Raw genomic sequence first — 24,835 nt, forward strand, 5'->3', positions numbered from 1 at the left:
CCGTAACAGCTGAATAATTCAAACCACTGTAAATATTTCAGCGATCATCTCCCGCATTAAAAATTGTAGCCGCTCATTAGGGTTCGTTGTAAATTGAAGCCGCTGATTTTCCAGCCACCCCCTCATTCCAGAGACCCAAAGAGCGCATTCTAATTTTATTAATATCCGTAGTTTTACACATAAATTAAACGCTGAAATTTTCTGTTATACGAGTTTGCCCCCCGAAAAAAGCACAAAATACGCCCCAAAATTGTTTCCAGAGTAACGCACATACTTTCAGTCAGTCGAAAAAAATCCGCTCTGGCTTTTACACCCTGTTAATTGTGAATTGCAGTGCAATCATGTAGATGTATTTCTGTAGTACACCACAGTCATTTCTGTTGCGTGGGGTATTGCTGTCCTAAAGATAGTAAAGAACAATAAGATGATTTCCTCGAACATTTCGGAAAAAGTAGCATCAAATGTGATGCGTAGGTTTGTGAAGTACTTTGTCGTGACATGTTTTGCTTTTATTTCGTACTTCTGCAATAGAACGATTAAAGAGTACGCGAAAATAAAGCAGAATCAATTTTCTTGTCATTATATCAATGTAGAGATCACACATGAGTTTTCAAACGACATAGCACAATTGTTACCAATTTCTTTGGACTAGTTCTGAAACAGCTCATTTTGTTCTGCTCCAGAAATGCGGAATATCCGATGTAATCGGAAACTATTTTTAATTGTTGTTCTAGTGATACTTTGTTTTTTGCCTAAATACAACATGACAGCCGTGAAATAAAAGGATATTTGGCCGGTCCTATCAGACGGCTGCAGTTAGTCGTGAGCGGCAGCAGGAATTAATGCCAGAGGGGTGGTGAGTTGTGGGGGGGGGGGGGGGGAACAAGATCCTAAAATACAAATTTTTTTTGCAACTGATTTAGTGAGTTAGGATATGCGTCCTGCCCCAAGAACTAACATTTACAGGATGTATACAAAACTTATTTTACCGCAAACGATTGATAGTTATTCAGTTACTACTTTTAAGGTAGATTATTTAGGTATCGAAACAGCGTGCACATTTAACAGCTTATGGAAAGTACATCTTTTTTAAATTATTAGTGTGAAAGTCGATGTTACGTTTTTTATTCAACGATCTGAAATTATGTTCTCATATTATTAAATTCAGGATATCCAACGAGTTATAAAATATAGCTAGAAAATATAGACAAAAAGTTAATTCATATTGTAATAATATTAGACTGACACTGAAAGTTAAAAATATGAAATTTAAAGGAGTCGGAACAATTGAGAAAAATCCTGTTGAATATTAACAAAAATAAAGGAAAAAGGCACAATGCACCTCGGAGTAGATAAACAGGGTAAAATTTAGACGTTGCTTACTGAACTCTCTTTTTGTGCATACAGAACTTCTCATATTAATGCATTTATTGCATTAGTTTTATGATTCCTATTTTTTAGCGCACACTGGCATAAGTTAAGCTGGACGGTGGCTTTGTAAGGTAAAATTTTTAGGTTGATTGGGAAAAGTGTAGTCCCAGTTCATGCAGCGGGCATCTTTTCGCCGTCGAAATTTTATACTTTTTCCCTTCTCCCAACGAATGAAACTATTTTCTTTTCTTGACTGATGTATTTCGCATCACAGGTTAAGTATAGACGTACACATAGGGTGACAATTGTTGAACTATATGAAATAAAATCGTCATAACTTCTGAAAGGTTTGCCTCAGGACGTTTAGATTGCATGGTTCGCTGCAAGACATGACGGAAATTATTATGCGCAATATGGTTTGGTTTAGCGACGAAGCCCACTTTCATTTGGATGGGTTCGTTAATAAGCAAAATTGGCGCATTTGGCGGACTGAGAATCGCATTTCGCGATCTAGAAGTCTCTTCACCCTGAACGGGTGACTGTGTGGTGTGAAGTGTCCAGTCACTGAATAATCGGTGCGATATTCCTTGATGGCACGGTGACTACCGAACGGTACGTGAAGATTTTGGAAGGTGATTTCATCCCCACTATCCGAAGTGATCCTGATTTCGACAGGATGAGTTCATGCAAGACGGAGCTCGACACCATCGAAGCACGAGAGTGATGTCCTGGAGGAGCACTTTGGGGATCGCATTCGGGGTCTGGATACCCAGAGTCCACCGTGATGGGCCTCTTTTGGCCGCCATATTCTTCGCATCGAAACACATGCAACTCCTATTTGTGGGGCTACACTAAGGACAAGGTGTTCAGTAGTAACCCCAAAACCATTGCTGAGCTGGAAACAGCCATTCAGGAGGACATAGACACCGTCATGTTCCGACATTTCAGCGGGTCATGCAGAATTTCGCTATTCCTCTGCGCCACATCATCGCCAATGATGGCACGCATACCGAACATGTCATAACCTAAATCTCAATATCTGTGGTGACGTTTACATGATGAATAAAGTGTGTGCACGCCATAGTTTGTAACTAATTTACTTTTTTTTCAAATAGTTCAGTAATTGTCACCCTGCACCTACACTATAGCCTAGCTGTGTTGTTCCGAGTCTGCCGCGCGGGATAGCCGTGCGGTTTGAGGCGCCTTGCACGGTTCGCGCGGCTGCCCCCGTCGAAGGTTCGAGTCGTCCCTCGGGAATGGGTGTGTGTGTTGTCCTTAGCGTAAGTTAGTTTAAGCTAGATTAAGTAGTGTGTAAGCCTGGGTACTTACCACAAACTTCCAATTTACAAATTTCAGAGTCTACAACAACAGCTTTGTCGTGTAAAACTGAAAGTAGAATCACCATCGCATCACGTGCGTTCTTTGTCTACACACAAAAAGCTAACTTACGTTGTTATACCGTTGTGCAACAAAGGGAAGGTGGCGAACTTATGGAGATTGTGGATGGATGACGTGCACGCATATTGCAGTCATTTCAATGTCGTGATGGGAACTGACGTCGGAATCGGTGCACCAGGATGTCGAATCAGCCCTTTTCTTCTGCCTGATGTGGGTTAAACGAGACAGCGAGAGAGGCAAAGGATTCGGGACTCTCTTTCTGCATTTTTTTGTGTAGGTTAGTATCCACCTTTACTGCAGAACAGCGCCAAAACCGCCGCCACTTCAAGCCATCAACATAATTGTCCATTGACAGCGTGACAACCCTAAGAAAGCAAAGACGTATTGTGGTAGCCACAACATTGCCCGTCAGCTGGACAGTATTAAAACTGCAGCTAAGCAGCGTCGCAAACAGTCGTTGCTAGCAATTCCAGGAGAGGGCGAGAGCCCTCCCTTTCCCACCACCTTGCGGACGCCTGTGGAATTGTACATTCAGTTTAGGTAGAGATCACTGTACGTTATTCACAGCCGACATCTTTGTTTGCTTCTGTACCTCTAGTTGCATAGTCTTCTGATCAGGCGTCACCGCGTGTAGCTGTACCTCGGAACATCAGAAGCGAGACCGCTTTCATTTAGTGCTTTACCGGCAGTACTCCCGCGTTTCAGTGGCGATCTCAGCTGCGGACGGCCCTCCACCGCTAAGTTGCGCCCCTCCTGCGATCTGCCGGATAAGATGCGAGCAGTTAAGGTCTCGGGGTCGATACCGTAACGGTGCACTTAATTATGCAGACGGCTCTAACGGTTGGCTACACGAGGCGCGCAAAGTGTTTCCGCAGTCGCTCAGCCCGAGTCCTGCCAGACCGCACTGCTAATGCGACAACACTGCGCTCTTACAGGAGTCGGTCTCTCGTCAAGCAGATTGGCTACTTGTTCCGTAGGGTCACGACACTCTTCACTGTAGGCTACATGTGACTGTATGCTGATTACACACACGCTCTCGTTATTCAAGACGCTGTCTGTGGTGAAGAAGAAACAGTCAAAAAGAAAATAATTTAATCCACCGGTAAATACACACATACTACCAGTCGGTCATCTTATTGCCCTGTTTACGTCGCTGAACAGCCCTGTAACTCACTTCTAGTAGAAACTAGGTCTCCTAAAAGCAACCATCTTCGTTTTTCCTTCTATAATTTTAGACATAATGTCGACAGCAACACAGCGATTGGAAACAAAGTGGTAATCTCCTCAACCCGAAGGTTTGTCTGAGCACTGCAGTACTTTACTGGCATGGTTCTGTTGAAAGGTGTACTGTGCCCTTACCTTCCTTCGACCGTTAGAACTGATGTAACCTGTTAGTTACGGCAGGACTGCAGTTTAATGACTCCGAACCATGGTCTAAAATGGCATTTTTCACATTAATAAATCATTGCCAGAAGGATAGAGTGACAGAAAACAATTCTAGGACGACTGGGATTAGTATTCTGGCACTTACAAACTGAACCAACATGCAGGCAGTGCTCTTACCAACAGCTTTGCAGGCGCGAGTGACTACCTCATGCCCTTCCCCCCACCCCCACCTAATCTTTGGAAAGTAGGGACAGGCGCCCGCTCAAGTGCAGCTGTGAAGACGAGTTAAAGAGTACTGCCCCCCCCCCTCCACCAAAGACAAGATTTCGCGTTCGAATCCCGCTCCGCTACTCAGTTTCAATCTCTCAAGAAATTCCACACATGGTTCGCTATATGATTTTAAGAGTATGACACAGCAGGGATGAAGTTTCGCCACGACTCTTAATGAAGCACCGACCATAGCTCTATCCGAACAGCCTAGCGACATCAGAAACTATGTATTCGGGACTTTATTCGACTTCCATTATTTACGTTTCCAGTTACGTTTACATGCCACCTACTTCGCACCTGGGCGCCACAACTTAAGCGTGCTGGCGGAGTCTTATGAAGACGGCACTTTTTCCACATAGTAAGTCATACACCACCCACCTAACCTCAGTACCCCTGGTCGCTAACGCACGCCAGTGCGGTGGCGCCCCACTCGGAGGTGACCGAGTTCGAATCCCGCTGCTGGGAAATTTGCGCTGCCAGTATTTGGCCGGCGAAGGGAGGTGAGGCGCTAGCGTAAAGATCCCGATTACCAGTTGTTGCAGCAGTCTCTTGGACTGAACTGCAAACCTCTCCGCAGCATCTCATGAAGTGAGGGCACGTGATGGTTGGTGGTCGATGATGATCTGTCCGTCAGACGGGGGCGTTAAGATCGGCGGCCCCCTGGGTGCTGTTCGAGAGAAGTGCTCTAGATGTGTCGCCCCACAGTATTTTCTCCAGTAAACTCATACACGCTCTAACTATGGTTTCAACTTCCCGGAGCTTTGCGGAGTTATGCTACACCCTACCGTAATCCCTGGTTATCGTAGGGGTTGTTTGGATCCGCAGTATTTATTTTTAAAGATGGCAAATCAAATTCGTACTAAATTTGGTTTGCAGTCCTTAAAGCGTTCCAGAATTGCGTTCTACGTGTCATTCCTTCCTACTGCCGCCCTCACCCACAGGGGTTAAATGTCGCCAAGACCTCTCAGCAATCATCCCTGCAATCTCTACAATTACAAATTCTACGCAAATATAGTCCGCAGCTCGTGGTCTTGCGGTAGCGTTCTCACTTACGGCGCACAGGGTCCCGGGTTCGATTCGCGGCGGGGTCAGGGATTTTCTCTGCCTCGTGATGACTGGGTGTTGTGTGTTCGTCATCATCATCTTTGAATCGCAAGTCGCCGAAGTGGCGTCAACTAAAAAGAACTTGCAATACGGCGGCCGAACTTCCCCGCATGGGGCCTCCCGGCCAACAATGCCATACGATCATTTCATTTCATTACGCAAATATAGATTGTTTTTGATAATTATTACACGTAAGTTCCTTCATATTCCTACCACGCCACCCTCTTACAAGCTCTCCACACTAGCCTAGCCTGTGCAATTCTCTTCACCTCTACATCACTATTGCAACCTACGTCCATACTAACTTGCTTGATGCTCAAACCTTCGTCTCCCCCTACAGTTATTACTCCCCAACACATCATTTCATTACTAATTGCATTACTGCTTCGCGCCTCAAGATGTCTCCTATCAACCAAGCCCTTATTTTAGACAAACGCTGCCATAAGGATCGTTTCTCCTCCTCTCGATTCAATATTTCCTCATTAATCGCTAAATCTCCCTTTTAACTTTCGGCAATCTTTCTAAAGTTTCTTTAGTCTTCTTGCCCGTACTATTTATAGTCCACGTTTAACTGCTGTACTGCGCTATATTCCAGACTAATACTTTCAGAAAAGGCCTCTTGACAGTTAAATTTAAATGTCTGTTGGCTTCTGTCTCGGGTTCTTCGGCCGATGTTTGTTTCGTGATTTTCCTGATTCTTAGCCAGCACGAATGATTGCTATTGTCGAAACTTCACCCTCCATTCCTGGTCGCAGCCTAAGTGTCAAACAATGAAGGGTGAAATTTCGACAATGCCAGCCAATTAAATTTATGTTCCATATTACGGTATTTATTTTTTTCAGAAAGTTTCTTCTTACTGTCACAAAGGAAACTCAATAAGAGAATTGCTTTAACTTTTTGCATTTTATATTCTTTTTATTCCTGGTATCGTCAGTTATATTACTACCTAGATATCGTCACTCGTCTGTGACTTCTGGTATGTCATTTCCTAATCTCATTTCGTCAAGAACGCCTAATTTAATTCGACTAAAGTCTATTACCCTACTTTTGTTGACGATCATCTTAAAACGTCTTTTCACGATAATATATCTTCCGATCTGCTGCTCTTCCAAGTTCTTAACCGCCTCTGACAGAATTACAGTGTCAATCGCAAACGTTAAGGTTTCAATTTATTTTCACTGAGCTTGAAATCCCTTTCGAGATTTGTCCTTGCATTCCTTTACTGCAATTTCAACATGCAGATGGAATAACATTGGTGACAGCTACAAGCCTGTCTCACTCCCTTCTTAATTACTGCTTCCCTTTCGTGCCTTTCTACTCTTATACATTGATCAGCCAGAACATTATGACCGCCGACCTACGATCGATATAAACTCGTCCATGCGATAGCAACGTCACCTGGCGAGGAATGACTGCTAGTCAGAAACACTCATTGTCCACGCTGTGTCAGAGAGCGCGCAGTCCGTGTCTCGACTGAGTCTGATTGTGATGGCTGGGAGGGTCACCACGACTATTTCGGAAACAGCACGACTTGTCGGGTATTAGTGTAATGCTGTGGTGTCTTCAACACGTGGCGAAACCAACGTGAAACCACGTCCAAAAGTCGGGGGGTTGGCGGCCACCCCTCATTACGGATATCGGACAATGTAGGGTGCGCAGACTGGTAAAACAAGACAGGCGGCGAACTGTGGCGTAACTGACATGAGACTTTAATGCTGGGCAGAGTACAAGTGTGTCTGAACACACAGTGCACCGAACCCTCCTAACGACTGGCCTCTGCCGTCGAAACCCAAGAATGAGCCAATGTGAACACCACGACATCGAAAATTGCGACTGAAATGGGCACAGGGGCGGAGCGTAGCATAGTCTGGTGAATCCCGATCCCTTCTTCATCATCCAGATGGGAGGCCACGAATCCGTCGTCTTCCAGGAGAACAGATCCTTGACAGTTGTACTGAGGGACGGAGGCATATTGGCGTTGGCTCCATAACGCTCTGGGTAACACTTACGTGTGCATCCATAGGTCCAGTGGAGCTCGTGCACGGTACCTTGATGGTCAAGAAGTATCGTACACTGGTTGCACACCACGTACACCAATTCATGACAGTCATGTTTCCCGACGGGAGTGGCAATTTTCAACAAGATAATGCGACATATCACAAGGCCAGGAGTGTGATGGAGTGGTCGAGGAAGACAGTGGTGAGTTACAATTGATGTGCTGGCCCCCCACTCGCCAGATCTGAACCCGATCGAGCACATCTGCATGTGATTGAACACGACGTCAGAGCAAATCGCCCACTCCCGAAATTTATGGGAATTAGATGACTTGTCTGTGCAGATGTGGTGTCAGCTACCTCCAGCGACCTACCAAATGCCTCTTTGCTTCCATGCCACGACGCGTCGCCGCTGTTATCCGTGCCAAAGGTGGACATAGCGGCTATTAGATAGATGGTCATAATATTCTGGCTGATAAGTGTAATTACAGACCGGTTTCTGTGTAAGTTGTAGATGACTTCCCGCTCCGTAAACTTTGCCCGTGCTACCTGCAGAATTTCAAAGCGTGTAGTCCAGTCAGCATTGTCAAAATGTTTCTCTAAATCCACAAATGCTGTGGAAATTAACTCCTAAGATATGTCGTTGGGTCAGCTCTGCACATTCTTCACCGAGGTTGGCTTTCTAGATGAGAAGTCACATATACACCACATTATGGCAACAGGAAGGGTATCTGTCCACCCTTTAGGACTAGTACTGCCAAATTCAGAATAGCGCACCGAACCTGTGAAGACACGGGATAGGGGCAGCAAAAAGGAGAAAGGAAGAAGTACTGCATATATCGCGTTTGGCTGACTCTGCTCCAGGCTTTCCAGAATTATGGTTTACTTGATGCCATTTTCGCATCCACACTCCCACAACGCTAGAGGCGTCTTACCTCACAAGTAATTTTTTTATTGTAGTAAGCATACATGTAAGAACTTTGAATTGCTTCAGACGTTCGGGACGTAAGCTTCGAAATACGCATGCGCGCACACGCAAGCACCCACGCACGCACACACACACACACACACACACACACACACACACACACACACACACACGCACACGCACACTTGCTTTCTTATCTGTCTATATCGGTAACAGTGCCTCCCCGCCGTGTGGTAGCTGCTGGAGCACTTCCGCTAGTGAGCGCGAGTCGTTTGTCGGCACTCGCTCCTTACTCCCTCCCCCACTCCTGATCCCCCCTCCCCCACGCGGCGCTAGGATTTGCTGCTGCCGCTCTACCTGTTGCTGCAGCTGCTGCTGTCAGGTATTTGCGCCTCGCTCTTCCTGCAGAGCCTTGCCGAGCCGCTTTGAATTTGCGAACAAGTCACCGGAAGGACACCACCAGGCACGAAGGGAAAGCTGGCTGCCGATGGAGACACGCTCTCCCGGCGCTAGCTGGCGGACTCCCACTCCGTAGGCATACGTACGAAACATCCGTCGTGTCCTCAAGATACATCTCGCTCACGAGTTTATTTTGTTCGACGAGGGCAATGGAGCAGACGAGATGTCTTACGGATGCTAAATTTCTTGTCTGTTCCGATTCCCTGATTCCCCTTCACACTCTACAACGTTTGTATCCTGCAGGTAAAGCAGCCGAGAATATCCAGGACGCTCTACAAAGCCCGCCGAGGTGGCCGAGCGTCTCTATGCGCTACAGTCTGGAACCGCGCGACCGCTATGGTCGCATGTTCGAATCCTGCCTCGGGCATGGAAGTGTGTGATGTGCTTAGGTTAGTTAGGTTTAAGTAGTTCTAAGTTCTAGGGGACTGATGGCCTCAGAAGCTAAGTCCCATAGTGCTCAGAGCCATTTGAACCACTAGAGCTCCACAAAGGCTGGGGATGCTACTGTCTTTATGCTGGGTGCCAGCGTACGTGGGTGTTAAGGGGAATTAAAGGGCGAATACATCAGCCAGTCTCCTACTTCTCAATTAATTCAGTGTACCATCGCCCTACGTGGTGCAGCCTCGCTGTTGAGATACGGTCTTGGGTCGATGGGAGAATGAGTGGGTGAAAGTGACAGACAATAAGCTCCGTCTACTAAAGTCCACAATGCGGCATGGCGTTTCTCCCTCCAGCCACGTAGGTGGGATGAGGTCCTCATTATGTGTCTTCGTACAGGTCAGGGCCCTGTGACGCATGGCCTCTCGATCCGGCGCGAGAACCCTCCAGTGTGTGGTTCTTGTGATGTACAGATCATAGCGCGCCATATTTAATTAGACTGCGTTTCGATTTCAGGCCAGAGGGCAGCAGCAGATTTCAGCAGATCGGTCCTCTACTTTAAGTGACGTTCAAACGAACGAGAATTTTAAAGTTTTGCGATAAGTCCAACTTGTTTCCTAAAATTTTAGGAAGTTTTTTATTTGTAAGTGGTCAGACAGTTACATTTCCCTGTGTCGTTACTTTAGCTCCGCTGTCGTGTTTTTATCCCACTTATAGCACCTTTCACCCTCTCTCCTTTGTTTTAAATTGATGTTAGTCAAGAATGCCTTTAAAGGGAGGTTTACTATCTTCAAACGCGTGTTTCTCGAAATAACGTTTTTTTTTTTTTTTTTTTTTTTTTTTTCGCGTGGTAACTTCAAATCTACTGTTTCCGACGAAGCTAACTAAATTGTCTAGGAGTTGTACCACTTTTATTCCGATCCATCAACTATAAATATTTTTACTTGGCCGACGAAGTCGAAAAATCGATGAAAAAACCCTATTTTTTCTTCAAATGGCAGCAATTTTCTTTCCTATGGTCCCAATAACTTAAGCGAGGTACAACTCCTAAAGAATCTTGTATACTTCGCTAACGTCAACTCAATTTTGATTTCAGACGAACCGGCTGACTTGTGGCATACCGCGCGTAGGGGGTCTACATCGAAATTTTGTTTCGTTCCTTAAGGCAACAAATACGACATTATCAACACCTCACTGAGTCTAACGAGGTCTTATAATAGGGCTACGAGAAGATGGACGTTTATGCTGCGATATTGCAGAAAGGGTTGGCAGGAATGTAGCCACTGTACATGATTGCTGACAGCGGAGGTTACAAGAATGTACGATCGCAAGAAGATCGGACTCCGGACAGCCACGTGGTACTACAGAGCGGGAAGACCCTCGTCTTTGGCATATGGCTCTGGCGCATCGTACTGCACCTGCAGCAGCAATTTGAGCAGCAGTTGGCACCACTGTGACGCAACGAACTGTTACAAATTGGTTACTTCAGAGGACAGCTCCGAGCCAACCGTCCTGTAGCGTGCATTCCATTGACCCCAAACCAATGCGTTTGCGATTTCAGTGGTGTCAAGCGAGAGTTCACTGGAGGGCTGTTGTGTTTTCTGATAAAAGCAGCTTCTGCTTCTGCGTCGGTGACAGTAGAGGTCGTTTGGTAATTAGAAAGCGGCCAATTGAGGACCTGCAACCAACCTATCTGCGTGATAGACACACTGGACGTACACCTAGTCACGGGTGGAATTTCGTATGGTAGCAGGAGCACTCTCTTAGTTATCCCACGCACTTCAATACGGCGAGTCAACTTGTTGGGCTGCCATTGTTGACGAGCATTCAATAGCGTGTTTTCCAACAGGATAACGCTCGTCCACATACCGCTGTTTTTACCCAATATACGCTATAGAGTTCGACATGTTGTCTTGGCCTACTTGATCATGGGATCCGTCTCCGATCGAACGCATATGGAACATCATTGGACGACAACTCCAGCGTCACCCACAAACAGGATTGACCGTCCCTGCACTGACCGACCAAGTGCAACAGCCATGGAACTCAATTCGACAAACTGACATCTGGTATCTGAAGAACACAACGCATGTACCTTTGCATGCTTGTATTCAACATTCTGGATGTTACACCGGTTATTAATGTATCAGCGTCAGCGTTTAACATTTGCAATGGCTTATCTCGCCCTTACAGTAACCCGTGATCTTGTACTTCCGAAATTTTGTTACTGTATATTATTTGATTTTGGTGGGAAAAAAATGGGAACACCAAGAAGGAGTTGTACGACATAAACGAAAGTTGGTAGGCGCGTTTTTGTGACAGCTGCTCAGCTACAAATTCGAGCAACTTACTGCGGTGCATTTCTGATGTACTTCGATTCCTAGTTCCGGTGAAGTGTGCAACGGGAGGCAGTAATAAAATCGAGGGTATCGAGCAGTTCATTAAAGACTGCCGAGACGAGAGGTATCGTATCAGTTACAAAATGATGTCGATGTTCTGGCGACTTATACGGGGCATGTAATAAGTGGAACTGTGATTCGTAAACAACGTATTTTCAATGTTTGTTAATGTATAAGAAAGGATTAATTCGTTTTGTAACGTCAAATATTTCATTAGAACTTGTGCAATCATTATACTGAAGTTAGTCAAATGAAAACGCAACAAAATTCTGAATATCCCTTATAAAAGAAAAGGAAATAATTAACTGAAAAGCAGTTCGGTAAAATGTAACAACTGAACTGTAATAAAAGTCAAGGTATTTTGTATACCACTTTTGCAATAAAATTTATATCAGTTTCCTGTGATCGGGTGTCATGACTGGCAGGCTTGACTGTGTACTAGTTAGTCCTTTGAGAGATGTCACGTAAAGTATCGTGTCTGGAGAGACTCATGACGAGGAATTTATAGATATTTAAGTAATTTCGTGTATGTAACCAACAGCATGGAGGTGGACAATCTGAACTTAAAATTCAACATTAAGAATGAGAACCCGATTCCATTGGATTTGCATGTTCCAAGACCGAGAAGATGAGATTCGGTTGCGATCTACGAGACTGCAGGCGAAGCAGATACACTACTCTGACATTTATTGTGACTGCCATCTTTTCAATTAAGACACAAAATGATCTGCTGAAAATTGTTTATACATTACAAGATACAAGCTGTTTTATAGGAGTAAGAACTACCCTCCTCCGCATTCCACACGGAAGGGATCGGAGCGAGATAACTGTAGATGCAGAAGTACTAGGATGGAAAAGCGAACGTGTTTCGCAGCTGGCCTTGTTGTGAACTACTTAAGATAAAATCTTTAGGCACGACGCGTAATGCGTCCGCTACGTAAACTCTTTTGCGTGGCGCTGAAAGCCAGGCGAGTAATTAAGCGCTCCGGCCATTCACGGCTTTCTGGGCGCGCGCGGTAATACGGTTGCTTTTTCCCAGAGCAGATGATTAGCGGCGCTGCGAGTCCCCGCAAAGTTTAAATTGCGCCGCTAAGCGACGCCAGGGCTGCACAATGCGTCGCAGAGCGCCGAGTAACTGGGGAGAGAAAAAGAACTTTGCTGACGAGCTGACAGCGGCCTTTGCCTTGCATTCTCTTTAAATTAGCGCATTAAGAAATCACTCTCTCACCCCACCTTTAGTGGATTACATTCAGAGATACTGTTTACTAAACGGAAGTTAACCTTTCATACGTCTATCGCAGATGTTATTGTCAGTACATTGGACAAGCGGTAAAGGAAAGTAAGGCCAAGTTTGAAATTAAAGTTAAAAAAAAAAAAAAACTTTGGCAGTTTCTGGTGACACTGTAACTCTTTCAGAGACGGCAAGCGACTCGGAGAGCTATTTAACAGAATGGATAGAGTCTTCAAAAGAGATTGCAAGATAAGCACCAATAAAAGCAAGATGATGTTAATGTAATATAGTGGAATTAAACCAGGCGATGCTGCGAGAGTCGGATTAGCAAAAGACACTCTGAAATACACTGGTGTCCAAAAGTAAAGCAACAAACCGCTATTTTCCCGTCCTGTGTCCAATTCACCATATAGTCATACAAACTGTCAACAGATGTCCGTACGATTGTGTTCTGCGCGGAAGATGGCATTCCGCTCAACAGACAACGCCAGCAGTGACGTCGGGGCAGCTATCAAGAGGGGTAGTGTTTCCTGGATAGTCCCACATCCACAACCGCTGTGTACACAGTCACAGACGGTGCAGTATGGCACAGAGAAGACACCTACCAGACTGATGTGGCCCAATGGCTTAACATGAATCTACAACGAAATGAAAACCCTTAGCTGCTTACAGACGTTGACATACATCAACGGGGACAGATGAAAATGTGTGCCCCGACCGGGACTCGAACCCGGGATCTCCTGCTTACATGGCAGACGCTCTATCCATCTGAGCCACCGAGGACACAGAGGATAGTGCGACTGCAGGGATTTATCTCTGGCACGCCTTCCGCGAAACCCACATTCTCAACGTATTGTCCCGCACTACATTCGTAATGCCCACGCCCATTATACTCATTACTCGCGGCGCGTTGCCGATTCCCGTAAAAGTTCGGGCACTGTTTGTGCATTCGCACAGAAGAAGAAGATGGTCAAGTGGCCAGTGAGCCTTAACTATATATACACTAAGATGGTATCTGTTCTTTCGGACATGACTGAAAGAACAGATACCATCTTAGTATGTATATTAATGCGAATCTTTGTTTCTCGGACGTGGCGACTGTTTATAGAGACCGAAACAGTATCCCGAGGAACGGGGTATGGCCGACCAAGTGTGATATCAAAAGGAGAGGACCTATCTGTGCACGGCAACTGGCATCCGAGCTCACAGCGTCCACTGGACGTGTTGTATCGAGGCAAACGGTGTACAGAAGGCTTCGGCATGGTGGCCTTCATTGTCTGAAACCTGCTGTATGTGCACCTCTGACGCGTCTCCACAGCAGGCAATGTCTAGAGTGGAGCTCTAGAGTGGAGCCGTCAACATGCCACCTGAATGGTTTAACAGTGCGCCAATTTTCTTATTACAGATGAGTCCCGATTTGGTCTTGAGAGTGATTCTCGACGATTCGCACCTGGAGGGAACGTGGAACACGACCCAAAGATTGTGGAAAGAGACTGAAATCGAGGAGGATCGCTAATGGTGTGGGAAGGGATTATGTTGACTACGCGAACACCTCTTAATGAAACTGTACGGGAGAATCATTAAGGTTTAACAGCTATCAGGTACAGTGAGGAGATCTTAGAATCTCATGCGCGGTTGTTGCGAGTTGCTGTGGGCCCAGACTTCGACCTGATGGACGATGATGCTCGACCTCATAAAGCACGGGTAGTTTAGGTGTCTTTGGAAACGGAAGATATTGCACGAGTGGCGTGGCCTGCTCGCTTCACGATCTGAATCCCATGTAGCATGTCTGGGGTGCACTAGGGAGATGGGTTGCATCACGTCAGCATCCACCAACCACTCTCCAAGACTTGTGAGCAGCTCTGCAGGAAGAATGGGCTTTATTGCCTCAATATGAGACTGATGACACTATTTACAGCAAGCCCCCTGGTTGTCAGGCGTTTATTGCTGCAAGAAGTGGTCACACGCCATACTGAGCACATTAACCAGCTGTCGCAAAGTGTGTGCAAATCCGATAAATTGGGAAAAACGAAGAATATGATTGTCTAGCTCTATGTTTACGTTATGTATTATTTACATAGTTTCTTCTTCACTGTCATCTGTTTATACTGTTTTGTGGCAAAATAAACGTAACCTTGCAAAATTTCCGTTTGTTGCTTTAATTTTGGACACCACTGTAGTCGACAAGTTTTATTATATGGAGACGAAAATAGCTCACGACATTAGACAGTAGAGAGGGTATAAAGTGCAGACAAGAAATAACGACGAAAGATTTTCTGACTGAGAGAAATACACTGGTGCGTACAACGTAAGGGAGAAAGTAACTTTCGCATGATGTGTTACTGTCAGGTGGTGGTGTTGGTGGTAGCAAGTTCCAATGGGATCAAACTGCTGAGGCCATCGGCCCCTAGGCTTACACACTCCTCATGCTAAGGGCAATACACACACGACTCGAACGTCTGACGGGTGAGGGGGAGGGGGCGGGGGGGGGGGGGCGAGAACCGTGGCAAGGCGCCCAGACCGCGTGGCTACTCCGCGCCGCTACTGCCAAGTAACACAGCTCGATGAAACTCGGTCCGTACGTAGAAAGAACTGCTACAGTAATAGTGTAGATGGTAACTGACAGAAAAATGCAATAAGACGAATACAAACGACACTTTTACTCAAAGACGATAATTATATTGAAGTCGCCGCGACTCATGATGGACCCCTTGAGGTTGTAAGTAGGCTGTTACGTTTTTATGTTGGTAACGCCATGTAGCGCTCTGTATGAAAATGACTGACTGTGCTGTGTGAAGGCTGTGATTGGTTTGCATTGTTGGAGTATATGCTATTGTAGTGTTGGGCAGTTGGCTGTTAACAGCGCGTAGCGTTGCGCGGTTGGAGTTGAGCCGCCAGCAGTGGTGGATGTGGGGAGAGAGATGGCGGAGTTTTGAGAGCGGATGATCTGGACGTGTGTCCGTCAGAGACAGTAAATTTGTAAGACTGGATGTCATGAACTGATATACATATTATGACTTTTGAACACTATTAAGGTAAATACATTGTTTATTCTCTATCAAAATCTTTCATTTGCTAACTGTGCCTATCAGTAGTTAGTGCCTTCAGTAGTTAGAATCTTTTATTCAGCTGGCAGTATTGGCGCACGCTGTATTGCAGTAGTTTGAGTAACGAAGATTTTTGTGAGGTAAGTGATTCATGAAAGGTATAGGTTATTGTTAGTCAGGGCCATTCTCTTGTAGGGATTTTGGAAAGTCAGACTGCGTTGCGCTAAAAATATTGTGTGTCAGTTTAGGCACAGTCATTTATAATTTTTTTAAGGGGACGTTTCAACATCACAAACGGCGGTATATGGGTCCTAATAGGGTGTGTGATAACCGCGTACGGCAATGCACGTTCTGAACCGTGCACCAGTGCTTACCACAAGGCTTTTTTTTTTATTTCAGTTTATTGGCTTTAGTTTCTTGCCCATGCAGCGGTCTCAAAACTGGAAAGATGATACGACTACGTGTTTGAGACGATCTTCGTGTCACTAATGGCGATAGGAATGTAAGGAAAACGCAACACTCAGTCCCTGAACGGAGAAAATCTCCGATTCGGCCGGGAATCGAACCCGGGCTCCTTCGGTTGGCAATCCACCTCGTCGACCCCCCAGCTGCCGAGGCGAGCTGCCACTATGTTGGTATGCAGTTCTTGAGGTAGGGCGTCCCATTCCTCCACCTGCGCGGTCGACCAGAACTGGATGGCCGTTGTTGCATGTGGACATACTGTAGTGCGTCTCTCCAATCCATTCCACAGGCTCCACAGGTGTAATATGTGATTTAACTCGGTGTAACATTATGCTTCCCAACACGATGTCACCTGGATCAGCAAAATGATCCTGTTCTACACTGCTGGACGTATCACCACGTGACGTGAAGTGGGAACACGGTCTGCATCCACGAACACAGTCGTACATGATCGTGTCGGTGGTCCACATATTACGTATGCGCAAGTATAATGTTGCATGGGCGTACTGACCAAATCTTTGAACAGGCTTCACTCGCTGGTCAACGTTATTGCGACACTGTACTCCTTCCCCATGTGCGTCTTTTCAAGGGTGCATTTGGCCCTCACTTCACTTTTATTGATGACAATGAGGGATCCCACCGAACTGAGTAGCTAGAGGACATCTTCCAACGAGAGAATGTTCGGCGAATGGACTGGCCTGCCCGTCGCCTCGACTTTAGTCCCATAAAGGATGTGTGGCACGTGTTGGGGAAACGTTCTGCAGTACGTCCTCCATCCAGCAGTTGTCAACCGCGCTGGTGCAGGAATGGAACGACCTGCCAGAACAGCTCCTTACCAACCTAGTGGCCAACATGGCAATACGTAGCAAAGCACCGCCGTCGGTGGTGATCACACCCTATTAAAAAACATGTCCCGCCGTTTGTAATGTCCAATGGACCATCATGAATCGCGGTGACTTCTTTCAATTATCATCTTCTACATCTACATGTACATGGATACTCTGCAAATCACATTTAAGTGCCTGGTAGAGGGTTCACCGAACCACCTTCACAATTCTCTATTATTCCAATCTAGTATAGCGCGCGGGAAGAATGAACACATATATCTCTCTGTACGTGCTCTAATTTCCCTTATTTTATCTTAGTGATCGTTCCTCCCTATGTAAGTCGGTGTCAACAAAATATTTTCGCATTCGGAGGAGAAAGTTGGTGATTGGAATTTCGTGAGAAGATTCCGCCGCAACGAAAAACGCCTTTCTTTTAATGATGTCCATCCCAAATCCCGTATCATTTCTGTGACACTCTCTCCCATATTTCGCGCTAATACAAAACGTGCTGCCTTTCTGTAAACTTTTTCGATGTACTCAGTCAGTCCTATCTCCCACACCGCGCAACAGTATTCTAAAAGAGGACGGACAGGCGTAGTGTAGGCAGTCTTTTAATAAAAGTGTCATTTCTGCTCGTCTCGTTGCGTATTTCTTTCAGCCACCTCTCATGCTGCAGTGTGGCAGTTATTTCTATCTATGGTCCAACTTTTATCGAGCTATGTCACTTGCCAGTAATACATCATGCGAAAGTTACTTTCCCCTTCAGCTTTACACACCAGTGTATGTTGAACACGAAACATAAATTCTACGGTTTGGAAGTCTTCTCCGAAAATATTTGGTAGTAGTGAAGCTTCACACGGAAGTAAAACACACACTATTTCAAAAAGGCACCAAATTCACAGTTTTGGAGACACGGCAATGAAATTTTCTACCAGTCTTTACACGAAAGTAACACATTTGCATATAAAATCCTTTGATTACATATATTCAACTTTTATTTTAATGGAATTTGAAGTTTTATTTTCAAAAAATATTGTATATTCCTTTTTCTCAGAAAGTATTCAAGAGATTTCTACAAAAATTTCTATGTTTCATCTCTTTATATGTAAGCGTCTCTCATGAGGTTTTTGGAATAGGTGAAATAGGAGAATTTTCATAATTTTTAAATTATAATTCCACAATTTTAAATTCATGCAAAATTCCAAGCATTTTGCCCCATATCACGGCTTGCAATCAGAATTTCAAAATTTGCGCTTGAGACAAGGTTTATTAGGTTTACACAAATATGTGTACAAAATTGCATAATTCTATTATTCATAGAATCTGAGGAAAAGGTACATAAACTTTAAAAAACAGACTTTTCAGGAAACGCAATTTAAAGTTCAACCTAACTTTTTTCCTTATGTCACTTCTTCAGAAGGCATCACATTTGTAATCTGGGTCGTTTTTCCCTTCAAGGCTGCTCTTTTGGTTTCTCGTTGTCTGTCATCTTTCCTTTACTAGGTCTTCAACTGACTTTTCAGCTGCAGAGACACGCTGTAAATCTATTTTTCTCAGGATATCTTGAGTAAAATTTCCTAACTTGAAGCCCAATATTTCTATTACTTTCATCCTCCCCACGTTCCCATCATTAAATACAATAACTGCATCATAAGCTGCAATTGTGACAACTGTAGCAGATTCAAATGTGTTTTTAGGGCATCGTTTCCATATGTGTGAATGTAGAGGCTCATTTGGATTTTGGATTTTGCCATGAACACACTTTTTGAGAAGTGCAGCATCGGCCAGAAACCTGTAAGTGGGCTTGACAAGATCCAGGATACAATTTGGAAGTCTCTCCTTGTGAATGTAGGGGTTGTTATCCCTCTTAGTTTGGCGTGGCAGGGAGGCCGCGTCACACCTTTAATTAATTTTCAGGCACTTCGAATGCGATTTCAACATTGAAACTTTGGGAACTTATTGTCCATGAGCTGCACTAACAAATAAAAAATAAATCGAAAATTGACACTTTTGGTCAATTTCATAAACATCCCCCCTTAAAGAGTACGGACAAGAAGGGAATACATCCAAGCTTTTGAAATGTGGTGCTACAGAAGATTAGATCCGAAGGCTTACGTAGGTATAGGTGGCACCAGCTAAGTAGACGTGAAGAGTCCTGCCCAGAATACGCGAGCACTGAGAGCTGCATAAAACCAGTCTTTGGACTGAAGACCACCACTACAACAACAGTGTAATACAACAGTAAAGGGTCTTCCACACTATTAATGAGCAGCGCGCCCCATTTGTTTACATTTTCATCTGCCAGTCATTGCACGAATCGTCGACCTTTTGCATTTCGTTGCAATTTTGCGCCTGCTCATCCTTCCTGTAGCCAAGAACATCGTCCCCAGACGGCCTAACGGAGTTTTCGACGTTGTCCACCGTATTATTTATACTTACAGTGAACATTAATAGCCCCGTAACTCTGCCTTGGGAATCTCCGGAGGTTAATTATGCATCTCCCAGTTTCATTCAGTTGAAGAACATCGGAAGAACAGATTATTGATGAACGGGGTCATCTTTCAGGGGCTTTCATTTCGTATTCGAAACAGCGACCTTTTTGAAAAACGTGAATGCATCTGAAGAGAATAAAAGAAAGGTTAGACGGTGTTTATCGACGAATACCCTCTCGAGTTTCATGCAAAAGAGCAGCTGCTGCGTTTGCAGTACCCCGAGACACACGCCGCGAGCGCTCCACTGTTTCCTTTGACACTGGAAAATATCGCGTTACAGCCCGGTACAGTCGTGCCCTTCAACGAAAGGCCCATGGAAGTTGCATGACCATACTTTCGAATAAATATACTCTCTCTCTCTGTCTGTTTGTGTATCTGTTGCGCGCTAACGGACACTGGTAAGCGTAAGCGACGACGTAAACGCAATGACGCACGCACGCGACGCGCACGCGCACCACACACACACACACACACACACACAAACACACACACACACACACACACACACACACACTGTACTTCCAGAGTGCCCAGAATGACATAAGTTATGTAACTGCTATTATTTATTTTGGATCGGTTAACAAAAAGAGGCGTCTGCTCGGCAGGCTAATGTATAAAATAGTGAGGTTCAAATTAGCCAGAAGCAGATTGTAATTTTCAAGCCTCGAAATAAAATTTTTAACTTGGGGATAAAAATAAACAATACATGGGTGGCACACAGGTGTGCAGTTTGGCGACACTGCTACTACCGTGCAAGTCGGTTGACCCTCATCATCCGTGAGCATGCTACCATACATGAGGGTATTACTTTGTCCATTCCAGGAGTCCAGTATCAGACAACCTTGTTGTCAAAAACATAGCGTTTTAAAATGCTCTCAAGATATGTTTCGTAAACTGAATTTGTCATTTTCCCGGATGTGGAGCAAGTGAAGCACACATTGTTTAACGAGTCGGTTATACGATTGACCTCTTCTCTACGTAGAGGAATAAATTAATCATTAGTTTTTTACAATCACAGGAAAACTTTAGGCAACAATTTTGCACACGTTGTGAGGGAATATTGCGCTCTGAAAATGTTTTATTTTATATATACTACGACTTGCTACAATGGTTCGTTTTTCTCCCTTATGCCATAACGTACATAGAAATCTCGTCTTTGCAACAGTCTTACTCGGAATTGTTTTCGTACAACGAGGCTTAAAATTTTCATTCTTTACTAATCCAAGGCGTTTGAGAATTTTATTTGACCACTTTGTTGTTATTCCTTATTGATCTGCTTGTCTTATTAAACCTCCTATTCCTAACAGTTTCCGATACAGAAAAAAATTAAAACGAAAAAAAAAAACCTGCTGAATACATCTGGCTCCCCCGACCAGGTGCTTGGGTCGTTACGCCAGAGCTGATTTCGGTGAACAGCGTTTACCTCATGGAACATAAGCGACAGAAGTAATAGTTTCTTTTCTCGATTTCTAGGAAAATATGTGTTTGTGAACCCCATATACGACGACGAAAAATGCTCACTACCGATTCCGTCAATACTGGGTCGCTAACGCATCGTGAACTTTAGGGGTGGTTTTCTCAAAAACAGATGGGCGTTGAGCCAAAATATCTTAAAGTCTTTCGCTTCATGTTGTGATCAGGCGACCTACCAAATATGAGCCGAACCGGTTGGCCGTGACAGGCCTTCCCCTTGTAAGCGTCCTACCGTTCTCCAAACATGTGCTACTCAAACAAAATTACCACACGTGATACGCAATGTTAGTTCTGACAGATCCGAGCGCCGACACACTTTGCAGTGCGTTGAATTTCAGCACATCTCTTCCGTAAACAATCGGGATGAGTTCGGCTCCTTTCGAACTAGCATTTTGCTTCACAAAACCTATATTCCAGTACAACTGAAAACAGTAGTGATACAAAAAATACACGAAAATATTTACCGTTTGATCCTCGTTGTTGGCCATTGCCTGCGACACTTATTAGCTGTTACTGAACCATTCTGCTCTGGCGTCTGAACAGCAAGCACCAGCCGCAACAACAGCTCTCCTCAGAGCCCTCTCCCGCAGGACCGGCTGTCCGAGAACGCGCGGCCTGTGTTCACCTATTTTGGCCCACGGCTAGTCGCTGGTTCTTAACTGCAGTCCTGCCCACGTCTTTATTGCGCATATCGAAAGCTTACTTTCCTTCAAAACAAATAAACAAAAAATTCACAAATTGTCTTCGCGACATCTACATCTACATGACTACTTTGCAATTCACATTTAAGTGCTTGGCAGAGGGTTCATCGAACCACAATCATACTATCTCTCTACCGCTCCACTCCCGAACAGCGCGCGGGAAAAACGAACACCTAAACCTTTCTGTTCGAGCTTTGATTTCTCTTATTTTATTTTGATGATCATTCCTACCTATGTAGGTTGGACTCAACAAAATATTTTCGCATTCGGAAGAGAAAGTTGGTGACTGAAATTTCGTAAATAGATCTCGCCGCGACGAAAAACGTCTTTGCTTTAATGACTTCCATCCCAACTCGCGTATCATATCTGTCACACTCTCTCCCCTATTACGTGATAATACAAAACGAGCTGCCCTTTTTTGCACTCTTTCGATGTCCTCCGTCAATCCCACCTGGTAAGGATCCCACACCGCGCAGCAATATTCTAACAGAGGACGAACGAGTGTAGTGTAAGCTGTCTCTTTAGTGGACTTGTTGCATCTTCTAAGTGTCCTGCCAATGAAACGCAACCTTTGGCTCGCCTTCCCCACAATATTGTCTATGTGGTCTTTCCAACTGAAGTTGTTCGTAATTTTAATACCCATGTACTTAGTTGAATTGACAGCCTTGAGAATTGTACTATTTATCGAGTAATCGAATTCCAACGGATTTCTTTTGGAACTCATGTGGATCACCTCACACTTTTCGTTATTTAGCGTCAACTGCCATCTGCCACACCATACAGCAATCTTTTCTAAATCGCTTTGCAACTGATACTGGTCTTCGGATGACCTTACTAGACGGTAAATTACAGCATCATCTGCGAACAAACTAAGAGAACTGCTCAGGCTGTCACCCAGGTCATTTATATAGATCAGGAACAGCAGAGGTCCCAGGACGCTTCCCTGGGGAACACCTGATATCACTTCAGTTTTACTCGATGATTTGTTGTCTATTACTACGAACTGCGACAGGAACCTTGGAACGATGACCGCCCAGAACTTGTAGGTATCTCGAGGACAACCCAGCGGAACTGCGCGATGTGGCTTTTGGACACAACCCTCACTGCACAATCAAATGGCTCTGAGCACTATGGGACTCAACATCTGAAGTCATCAGAACTACTTAAACCTAACTAACCTAAGGACATCACACACATTCATGCCCGAGGCAGGATTGGAACCTGTGACCGTAGCGGTCCCGCGGTTGCAGACTGAAGCGCCTAGAACCGCTCAGCCACACCGGCCGGCACTGCAAAATCAATATGGCCTCTAGATACCCATTAAGAGTGACAGTAGAAATCCTCTAGCACCGTACTGCGAAAATGGTGCACAAAATAACACGTAGCGCGGTAGCTTCTCTCCGCCGGCTCAGCCTAGAAGCGTGGCGGGCGACTCACCTCGAGGTAGACATCGCTGTCGGGGGCGAAGGTGTTGTTGACGAGGTGCAGGCTGACGTTGAGGTGGGGCAGCGCGTGGAAGAAGCGCGCCAGCGGCGGCGGCACGTACGCGTACTGCTCCTCCTTGCGCTCCATGCCGGCTCCTTACCCTCCTCCGCACCCTCCTCCTCCTCCTCCTCCTCCTCCTCAACCTCCTCCTCACAGCCTGCAACAACACCAAAACACCACCTGTCTTATAGGCACACTACATCATAAGTACAGGGTGACAATTACTGAACTACATGCACTGGATTCGCATTCGGGAGGACGACGGTTCAATCCCGCGTCCAGCCGTCCTGATTCAGGTTTTCCGTGATTTCCCTAAATCGCTCCAGGCAAATGCCGGGATGGTTCCTTTCAAAGGGCACGGCCGACTCCCTTCCCCGTCCTTCCCTAATCCGATGAGACCGATGACCTCGATGTCTGGTCTCCTTCCCCTTAAACAACCAACCAACTGACCTACATGAAATAAAATCGTCATAACTTCTGAATTGTTTGCGTCAGGACGTTCAAACTGCACGGTTGGCCGCGGGGCATCATGGTATGTATGCTTTGGCTTAGCGAGGAAGCCCATTTTCATTCGAATAGTTTGGATTTGGGGGACAGAATCCGCATTTACATCTACATCTACATTGATACTCCGCAAGCCACCCAACGGTGTGTGGCGGAGGGCACTTTACGTGCCACTGTCATTACCTCCCTTTCCTGTTCCAGTCGCGTATGGTTCGCGGGAAGAACGACTGTCTGAAAGCCTCCGTGCGCGCTCTAATCTCTCTAATTTTACATTCGTGATCTCCTCGGGAGGTATAAGTAGGGGGAAGCAATATATTCGATACCTCATCCAGAAACGCACCCTCTCGAAACCTGGACAGCAAGCTACACCGCGATGCAGAGCGCCTCTCTTGCAGAGTCTGCCACTTGAGTTTATTAAACATCTCCGTAACGCTATCACGGTTACCAAATAACCCGGTGACGAAACGCGCCGCTCTTCTTTGGATCTTCTCTATCTCCTCCGTCAGACCGATCTGGTACGGATCCCACACTGAAGAGCAATACTCAAGTATAGGTCGAACGAGTGTTTTGTAAGCCACCTCCTTTGTTGATGGACTACATTTTCTAAGCACTCTCCCAATGAATCTCAACCTGGTACCCGCCTTACCAACAATTAATTTTATATGATCATTCCACTTCAAATCGTTCCGTACGCATACTCCCAGATATTTTACAGAAGTAACTGCTACCAGTGTTTGTTCCGCTATCATATAATCATACAATAAAGGATCCTTCTTTCTATGTATTCGCAATACATTACATTTGTCTATGTTAAGGGTCAGTTGCCACTCCCTGCACCAAGTGCCTATCCGCTGCAGATCTTCCTGTATTTCGCTACAATTTTCTAATGCAGCAACTTCTCTGTATACTACAGCATCATCCGCGAA

At 45.2% G+C, this 24,835-nt stretch overlaps 1 protein-coding gene and 1 non-coding gene across 3 annotated transcripts in view; both read right to left on the minus strand.

Annotated features, from left to right (window-relative positions):
- The window catches only part of LOC124595736 (protein tweety), a 178,387-nt gene extending 154,863 nt beyond the window's left edge, over window positions 1-23,524 (minus strand). For both annotated transcript variants that reach the window (XM_047134612.1, XM_047134611.1), the window contains exon 1: window positions 23,358-23,524. In XM_047134612.1, the coding sequence (XP_046990568.1) occupies window positions 23,358-23,492 (135 nt within the window). In that variant the 5' untranslated portion in view covers window positions 23,493-23,524. The remainder of the gene's footprint in view (window positions 1-23,357) is intronic.
- Trnat-ugu lies at window positions 13,628-13,701 on the minus strand. The gene has a single exon. It is a non-coding gene; the product is annotated as a tRNA-Thr (tRNA).
- Window positions 23,525-24,835: the final 1,311 nt, after the last annotated feature.

The sequence above is a fragment of the Schistocerca americana genome, chromosome 2 (genome assembly GCF_021461395.2).
Source record: "Schistocerca americana isolate TAMUIC-IGC-003095 chromosome 2, iqSchAmer2.1, whole genome shotgun sequence".
Classification (NCBI taxonomy): Eukaryota; Metazoa; Arthropoda; class Insecta; order Orthoptera; family Acrididae; genus Schistocerca; species Schistocerca americana.